Genomic DNA, 9,213 nt, shown 5'->3' on the forward strand with positions numbered 1-9,213 from the left:
GATGAACTGTAGACGGTTGATTGGGGTCCAGTTGGGTTATGGTGCGGTTGTGGTGATGAAGATGTACTGTATGTTTGTATGTGTGCGTGTACATGTGTATGTGTTTGTCTCTGTGTGTGTGTGTGTGTGTGTGTGTGTGTGTGTGTGTGTGTGTGTGTGTGTGTGTGTGTGTGTGTGTGTGTGTGTGTGTGTGTATGTGTGCGTGTCCTGTGGTTCAGGAGATGGTGGCACTCTGCTTACATGTGTACGTACGTGCTCTACAAGAGTGTGTGTGTGTGTGTGTGTGTGAGGCCATGTTCCAGTCAGCATCATCGTGTAGTCCATAAGAGGGCAGAGCTGCATTTGGGGAGAGTGTATGTAATGGTATATGCCAATCAAGGGACACATCATGGGGGCTGGGAGATGGTGGAGATTTGTGTACTGTACGTATTGTGTGTAGTATATACGTATGTATGCATAGGGTGTGTCCCAGTCGGGTGGCACATCTTGTGAACCAGGAGATGGCAGGGCTCTTCTTTGTACTGTATGTGTACTGTAATGTACGCGTGTGTAGTATACTATGTGTATGTATGGGGCCATGTCCCAAATCGTGTGGCCTAGGAGGAGATGACCATGCTCGCCTGTATACTATGTGTATGTATGGGGACATGTCCTCATCATGAGATGGCAGAGCTCTTCTGTATACTATGTGTATGTATGGGGACATGTCCTCATCATGAGATGGCAGAGCTCTTCTGTGTACTGTATGTACAGTATTGTGTGTAGTATACTGTATGTGTGCAGTATACTATGTGTATGTATAGGCCCATCATGTAGCCCAGGAGATGGCCGCGCTGTGCTCCTTGGCTTTCATGCGCAGCGTGGCGATGCTGGACGACTTGCGGTCGGGGTCCACGGAGTTCAGATCGTAGCCGTTGACTCCGATGGCGCCCACGCCGACGCCCACGCCGCCCATGCCAGGCGGGCTGCCGAAGAGGCTGCCCATGTGTGTCTGGCCCATGTGACCACCGGGGCTGGGCACACCCAGGAAGTCGGACACCGCGCCACTGCCGGCGTGTGGGTGTGGCGTCATGCAGGGGGTGACTGTATCGCAGGGCACCACGCAGCCGGGCACCGGTGACGCCGCGCTACCGCCGCCTATCCACGATGGGTTTTGGATCTGCAATTGGGTTGGGGGGAGAAAAGGGAAGGGGAGAGCAAAGAAGCGCTGTTAACCCTAACCCTGAAAGCTTTGCTATAAATCATTGTGACATTTTAACCCCGTAGCACAGAAAATATGTTGTAACCTTACTGTCACCAATCACCAGTCTCTCGGTAATGTCATAGCAATGTCGTTATGATGTACCACATCATAGCTCATTATCATGATATTTGCTGAAGTTCAACTACAAACTCTTGCTAATGTTGCTCAAGCCACCCAAATCACTTTAGTCTCTTTTGTCAGCACCTGCTCTATACAAAGCCAATTACTTCCGGTGCCATTGTTGTGTTTGCACAGTTAGTACCTTACCCCTCCTTCCCTCCCCTGTGATTGGTTTACCCTGTGCATGGCATTGATACCAAATAGGCATCGCTTTCACTTTTATTTAATGAGTAGTACAATCTTAGTACACAGAGCTACCGTACGTATGCTGAAATTTGAATTTTGTACAAGCCAACATGTCAGCTTGTTCAGGGAATTGCTTCTGTCAGCACTATTTTCCCTTTTTCTCTTTGCAGTTCAATCTTGTTATATCTTCATTAAGTGAGCTATTTTTGGCCTTAATCTGCTCCATTGTTATAGTAGCTAGCATTTACTCCTAGATATCCTAGATAAAATACTGAGTGTTGCCTCTCACTTTAAAAAGTCCTATGGTGGGTTCCTGATCCTGAACTTCTCTTCCTATTCAGCATTGGCACACCAGTGTCCCATGTCTCTACAGTATATTCATCCTTTAAAAACCAATAAACAGACTGAAGAAAAATAATTTGGATAGGACTATCCATGCATTGAGTTATACAGTAAAGTCTCCATGAGAAACTGGGTGTTCCTGTGCGTAGTTGTCAGGGCAGATGAGTATGGGGAGCTCATTGGCAAAGGAGAAGTAAATGTCCCCATCCCTAACCCTAAAGTGTAAAGTGCCACCACCACCAAAATGGTTCCCAACTGGCTTGCAATGTACTGTGTATACACCATGCCATGATGCTATGTTTTTGTACGTCTGTAAATTTCTCTGGGCAAGTGAGTAAGGGCAGCTCATTGGCAGAGGAGAAGTGCATGTGTGCCCAAACCCACCCCTAACCCTAAACATGGTGTAAAGTGCCCCACCAAAATGGTTCAAAACTGGGTTTTTATGGATACGGAATGTCATGCTTACATACCTATACGTAGTTCTCTGGGTGGGTGTGTAGAGGGAGCTCATAGGCAGAGGAGAAGTATGTATGTGTGTCCAGTCCAAACCCATCCCTAACCCTAACCTGTAACATGGTGTAAAGTGGACCACCAAAATGGTTCAAAACTGGATTTTGATGGATATTGCACTAGCATGTCATGTTACGTACCTGTGCGTAGTTCTCTGGGCACCCCACCCCTAACCCTAACCTGTAACATGGTGTTAAGTGCCCCGCCAAAAAAGGGCGGCATCTCACAATGTCATGTTTTACGTACCTGCGCGTAGTTCTCTGGGCGGGTGAGTAGAGGAAGCTCGTACTGTTGGCAGAGAAGTACATGTATGCGTGCCGGGGTCAGCTCTATGTTCCCACAGCCAATTGGTACCACAGCCCATTGGTCCCACTGCCCAATGGTCCCACAGCTTATTCCTGCTGCTCCATATTCCCACATTTTTTAAGAAATTATTTTAATATGTTCCACAACTCCATGTTCCCACATTTCCGAGTAGACTAAGAGAACGTGCCTTTCTCCCCACCATGGAACAATGTGTGAACATGGAGCTGCAGGAATATGCTGTGGGACCATTGGGAAGTGGGACCAATGGGCCTTAAAAATACTGTTAAAAGATTTAGTGATGTGAGACCAATGGTCTGTGGGACCAGTGGGCTGTCGGAACATAGACACGCTCCCATGTGTCCCCATACCAAAGCCACCACTAATCCTAACTTGTAACATGGTGTAAAGAGCCTCACCAAAAGGGTCGGCATCTCACAATGTCATGTTTTACATACCTGTGCGTAGTTCTCTGGGCGGGTGAGTAGAGGCAGCTCGTAGGCAGAGGAGAAGTGAGTGCGGACCTGCTGCATCTGACCGAAGCGCTCTCTCTTCCTCCACTTCGCACGACGGTTTTGAAACCACACCTGCAGAACAAGTAGAGAAGATTCCAGAAAACACAGAATGAGGTGTTATTATTCTTGTGCAAACACATACTGTACGCTTGGTGGACTTGTAGCCTGATTATCATCGACTTTCAAATCTCTTGGAGACTTGGTCTGGCCAAGAGCATAACAATTAACTTCAACTTCAATTAACAATTGATTTGCCTCCCTTGATTTGCTTTTGGTTGTTTGCATCCTGACAAATTGGGAGGAGTTCCGGATTTTTCCCGGGTTCAGAAACGCTAATTGTATTGCTCCTGGCCTGAGTAGAAGCAACACTGAAGGTGTTTAACGGGTACGCATCATCAGTAGTGTTCCTCTGGGTCATAAGGTGTTTCGGACACTATACACAAAAATACTCGATCAAAGCAAGAGATCCCAAACCTCGCCCACCCAATGTAAGACTGCGTGCCAAAGTCAGGTCTCCTGAGGGGGCGTTGTCCCCTCCTTCTTCTCTTTTTGAGGTGTTTGCACAAGACGTGCGCTACCGCCATCTACAGCGCTAAGGGGACTTCATTTATTCTCAGCCTCAGGACTCCGCAGGTCTCCTAATCGAAGGTCTCCTAAAGGGGCGTTCACCCGACATAAAGTGGATACCGGAAAAGAATCAAAATGACGTATCTCTGTCTAGAATATCTTTGCTATACACCCTTTCCAGAGACGGCCAGCTGCAGGATGATCAGACCTGAGCTTGCGTCCCAAGCCCAAGTAGCCATGAAAGTCACCTTGTTGGCAGACAACTCAGGGGACTATGCAAGGTGTCATTGTGGCCCCTTATTTGGAAGTGTTACCAAAAGTAAAAGTAAATTCATGGTGTATGTACAACACTAGCACATGATATTACATAGCTGTCACAACAGTTAGCCGCCCATTGTACCTAAACTGGAAAGACTGTGTGGTTATGAAAAAACACTAAAAACCTACCAAGAACTCCACCACAAATTTGATCCAACCAGCACAGAGTTAGATGATTGCAAGACTAAGTACACAGGTCTACTGGTTATTACTCAGATAAGTTACCTTTGTTGGAAGGAAATTGTGTCTCTTATTTTTACTTTTACTTTGACAGTATGGTAGCTTTATTATTTTTCAAGGAGAAAAATACAGGCTTCCTGCAGCATACAGTGCTATGGTACACTAACTTGATGCTACACTTGATCTTAGCCAAAAGGCAGAAAAGCAGCCACCAGCATACAGAACACATACCGTAATAGACATTGCATCGCACAGATCCAACATATCACTCATTAGCGCACATCTGTGTGTTCATGGCACATACATAAAAACACCCGGCACAAAGCCAACCCGCTCATCACTGCTAAACACACATCAACACACACCCGCCCTTCACTCCCAAACACACATCAACACGCACCTGCACAGATAAAGATTAGAGGACTCCCCGTCAAGATAGGGTCACCACGGCCGCTATATATCAGCAAATAGCTCTTCAGCGCATTTGATTTACATGTCCACAGGCTAAAAAACACATCAACACATGGGCCTGTGGTAGAGAAGCAGAGTCCGGTAATGGCATGCGATGATATACAGCCGAGGGAGTTTACCGGGGAACCAACCCCAAGCATATGGCACATGTGCTTCAACACATGGTATAAACAGTTTATGCATACTACATACAATATGTGTCAACTCTCAGTGCGTTATGTCTGTCAAAGGACAAAGCCACAACATTTCTGATGCTGAATGGCCACTCGAATCATACAAATGCATGTTAAAGCCATTATTAAGTGTAGAGTAGGAGAATTTGGGGGGAAATAGTTGAAGGGGTAGAAAGTGCACACAAGTCCAAAATCGACTTCCCAAATCCATGCTGGCAAATGTATTGCTATTCAATCATTTTAAATGGGCTGCATAAAATAATTGGGATGCAGTGCTTTCAGTCCTGTCCATATCACAGATCACTACCATGTTTTATTTTTGTGTCAGTGCATTTTATTTATTGATTGCCATCAGGGTGCGATCGTGAGGATTTCAAGATTTATATTCGTCACTGTGAAGAGCTGTGGGAAGCCATGTCCCACTCGAACTTCAAAACGCTTCAACATACATGTATGGCCCTGTCCAACACCTGACACGGATGACCGAGGGAAGTTAAGACGTCTTACGGCTCCACAACAGCCAGGCCATAAATTACTACTTCGAGAGTAGAGCGGAGAGGGGTGGAGCACAGGCTGTCTGCGTCGTCCCATGTGTTGTTTGCTGTGTGCTGGTGCTGGTGTTGTTGCTGTGGTTGTTTGGTACCCATACATCTTTGGTTGACGGTTTGGGGTTGGGTTAGAGCTGAACCACGCGGTGATGGATGGATGCGGCCCTCCTCTGCCCTCTGAGTTAGCACAGGAGGTGAGAGGCCGACACCTCTTAGCTTTCCAGCTGTCAGGAGAGGAGTGGAGCATCTTCTGGCCCGAGACATTTCATGGACGCCCCGCAATGTTACTATGGCAACGTTTCGAGAGTGTGTCCGAAAGAGGAAATGGGGCATAGGAAGTGCAGCATCATCATGTTGTTATATTTCAAGGAGCTGTGGAGACCTTTTTCCTCTCTCATGTGGCCATCCATTTTCTATGTTTTATGGTCGCTGGAATGTTATTGTTGATGATTGTGTGTCCTCCATCTGCCGAAGACAGCTCTGACTCGCAATCAGCTGTAGATCACCGCTGCAGTATAAGAGGGCCCTGCCTGCATGCACGTGTAATGACCTAAACCAGGAAATTCCTCCGCTCTCCGAAGGAAGGGTCCCGAAGACAGAGGGATAGTGCAGAAACATCGATGAGAGAGAGAGAGAGTGCGAGAGAAAGAGAGGGTGAGAACGGTTGAGAGAGAGAGAGCTCATAAATTATCCTTCACTTGAAAGCCTTGCCACAGGTTCCCCCGGCGCTGACACCCGTAGGCTGCTGTCCTCGCTGAGCTATTTATGCACGGCTATGAACTCTTCCCCTGTCGACTCAACTCAGCTCAGCTCCAGGGCAGGTTGTGCCGCTGGCCCGGTCGGCCGCTTTGATTTCGGAGGGTCTTCTGCTTCCCTTCAGCCATCGGCTGGCTGCTGCCTGCTCTGCTCTGCTCTGCGTCTGGTGCTGCTGCGCCCCATTAATCACCCCGAGTGGAGTGGAGTGCACAACGCACCGCTCTCAGAGTCTCTCTCTTTCTATCTAGCTCTCTCTCCCGCTCACTCTCTCTCTCTTTCTGTCTCTGCCCATCTCTCTTCTCTCCATCTCTCTCTCACTCTTTCTTCTCCTCCTCTTTTCTCTCTTCACTCTTTCTTTCTTTCACTCTGTCCCTCACTCTTTCTTCTCTCCCTCTCTCTCTCCCTCCCTCTCCCTCTCTCTCTCTCTGGCCTGTCAGCAGCATGGCGAGACCAGAAAGCCGCAGTTTATCCACGCTTGTGGCATGCATCAAAAACGCCAAGGGTGAAAAATGGCCGCCCGCTCATTAAACACGCAATGAAACGCAACTTATCTCAACTAGGTGGCAGCGGTCGACGTCAAATGCATCCGCATGGCTGCCAGACCAGGCCAGAGCAGAGCGTCCCCTGGGACAGAGGAGCTGATGAAAGTCAGCGTAGCCTGCTGCTCCTCTCAAGCAGGACCTAAGCAAAGATGGATTACTGCACAGGCCTACGGGGCCCAGGCCCAGGGCCCCAAGAGTCAAGGAGGGCCCTGAAGGGCAAAGCTCTTTTTTTTTCATATTGCATAAGAAGTCGTGCCTAGTGGTTAGAGAGTTGGTCTTTCAATCTAGGGGTTGCTGGTTCGAATCCCCCCTGACCTCTCCCTCCATGGCTAAAGTGATCTTGAGCAAGACACCTAACCCCACATTGCTCCAGGGACTGTAACCAATACCCTGAAAAACAATAGTTGTAAGTCGCTTTGAATAAAATGAAAGCGTCAACTAAGTGCAATGTAAAAGACGTATTTTCACATTTTCTCAGGGGACATACACCTAAACCCCCAAAACACAGGGTCTCGAACATCTGGCCTAAAACTCTGAATCTTTTGGTAAACCATGGAGGGGGGCCTTTCTTGTTGTCTGGCCCAGGGGCCCATGGAGTCATAATCCATCCCTGGACCTAGGTAGGGGTAAAGCACAGTTCATGAATGTAGCCTCATGGGCCTGCTAGCTGAGGGAGAGGGATGCCTTATGTGGGTGTGTGGGCTCTATAGTGTATTTAAGTGTGTTTGTTCTGAGGGGTGGGGGGTGCGTGGTGTGAGTGTGTGTGTGTTTGGGGGGGGCGTGCATGCGTGTGTGTGTGGGTGTGCGTGCTCTTTCTTTCTGTTCGACAGATACATACTGTCACATTGATTGCTTGTATTCATTTGAATTTCATTTTATGGTTGTGGTTTTGGAATGTGAACCAAAAATCAAACAAACGGAGCAGGAGATGACATCTTATTTTTGTTAGGTGAACTCGTCAAACAATGGCTTTGTTTCTGGAAAGGATAATTTGTAAGGTGCACGGCATCAGGGCCGGATTAAGATTGTCTGGGGCCCCTGGGCTAAAGGTTGCTGTGGGCCCCCCCTGCAGGGAAAGTTTTGCCACAAACTTGCATTGACAGTGTCACAATTATGAGCTAGGAATTAAGGGTAACATGTCTACCAGTTGTACTCAACATAACCTATGATTTTTTCCATATTGCATCTTGTCACAATTCTAAAATGTTTCACTTTTGGCCAATCAGGGCCCCCCTGGCAGGTGGGGGCCCCTAGGCTGCAGCCATATCTAGCCCGTGCGTTAATCCGACCCTGTACGGCATGCAGCCTTACTAGGAGAGAACACTGCCTGGGCTGAAATCAAGGTTTGTGGGGATAGGAGAGAGGACTTGTGTGGGAGGAGCTCAGTGGAGACAAACGAGCAAAAACAAAAACCTCCAGAGCCAAGCCAGCGCAGACCTGAGGTAGGTAGGAGACACTTTAATTCGTCTTCCTCTAAACAATAAAATGCCATGAGGAATAGAAAATAGAAAAAAAACAACTGCCTTCTCTCAAATACAGTCGTTTCCAGACAGCGTAATGATCTCTCCCCTGTGTTGCATTATATTATAATGCAATATCTTAAAACAAAACCTCCCACAGTCAGCTCTTGTTACCGTCCAGCTCCAAGTCAACAAGTGTTAGACGTGAGCAATAGAAATGCAACCCAGTGGCAGCCCAGTGGTACTGTATTAAACGTCTTGTGCTGTATGAGGCAACGTGCGTCGCACGCTCACTCACACTCGTGGACAGCAAACACACCCACTTATGCAAGACCACAAATATGCTGTCTTTATTTGACAGGTTTTGGCTTCCAATGCTAGGGGCTCTGCTTTATGGAGGCATTGCGCCTCTCATGTGGAGGGATGGTGATCTCCGAAATAATTTAAAAGAATATTAGGCTTCTTTTTATCTGTCATATTACGCTTCGCCCTCGTGCCATAAAAGACAAAACCACAAATCGTTACTCTTTATTTTATTACATATAACTGTTGGCCATAAGGCTGTGGAGGAGGAGGAGGAGGAGGAGGAGGAGGCAGTGGGAGGAAAGAGCTCTCTCTCTCTCTCTCTCTCTCTCTCTCTCTCTCTCTCTCTCTCCTCATCTCTCTTTCTCTCTCTCTCTTTCTAACTCTCTTTCTCTCTCTCTCTCTCTCTCTCTCTCTCTCTCTCTGTGTTTGTGAGCGGGAAGTGTACATGGACATTGTACGAAAGTGACAGCAACAACCACGTCACCCCATGTCATATGGCCACACACGCCATCACAGTCGCGCGCGCACACACACACACCCAACACCTTCAAACATTCTCTCTCTCTCTCTCTCTCTCTCTCTCTCTCTCTCAAATGCACACACACACACACACACACACACACACACACACACACACACACACACACACACACACACACACACACACACACAC

The 9,213-nt window shown here is 47.7% G+C and overlaps 1 protein-coding gene across 2 annotated transcripts in view; it reads right to left on the bottom strand.

Annotated features, from left to right (window-relative positions):
• Window positions 1-666: 666 nt before the first annotated feature.
• Window positions 667-9,213, bottom strand: part of LOC134446723 (homeobox protein aristaless-like 4) — a 31,538-nt gene continuing 22,991 nt past the window's right edge. Inside the window, exons 3-5 of one of the 2 annotated variants that reach the window (XM_063196031.1) lie at window positions 3,163-3,291; window positions 2,648-2,689; window positions 667-1,159 (exon numbers count right to left, since the gene is read on the bottom strand). In XM_063196031.1, coding sequence (XP_063052101.1) covers window positions 809-1,159; window positions 2,648-2,689; window positions 3,163-3,291 — 522 coding nt within the window. In that variant the 3' untranslated portion in view covers window positions 667-808. The remainder of the gene's footprint in view (window positions 1,160-2,647; window positions 2,690-3,162; window positions 3,292-9,213) is intronic. The other variant, XM_063196032.1, reaches the window with a different exon arrangement.

Source organism: Engraulis encrasicolus, chromosome 4, assembly GCF_034702125.1.
Source record: "Engraulis encrasicolus isolate BLACKSEA-1 chromosome 4, IST_EnEncr_1.0, whole genome shotgun sequence".
NCBI classification, from domain to species: Eukaryota; Metazoa; Chordata; class Actinopteri; order Clupeiformes; family Engraulidae; genus Engraulis; species Engraulis encrasicolus.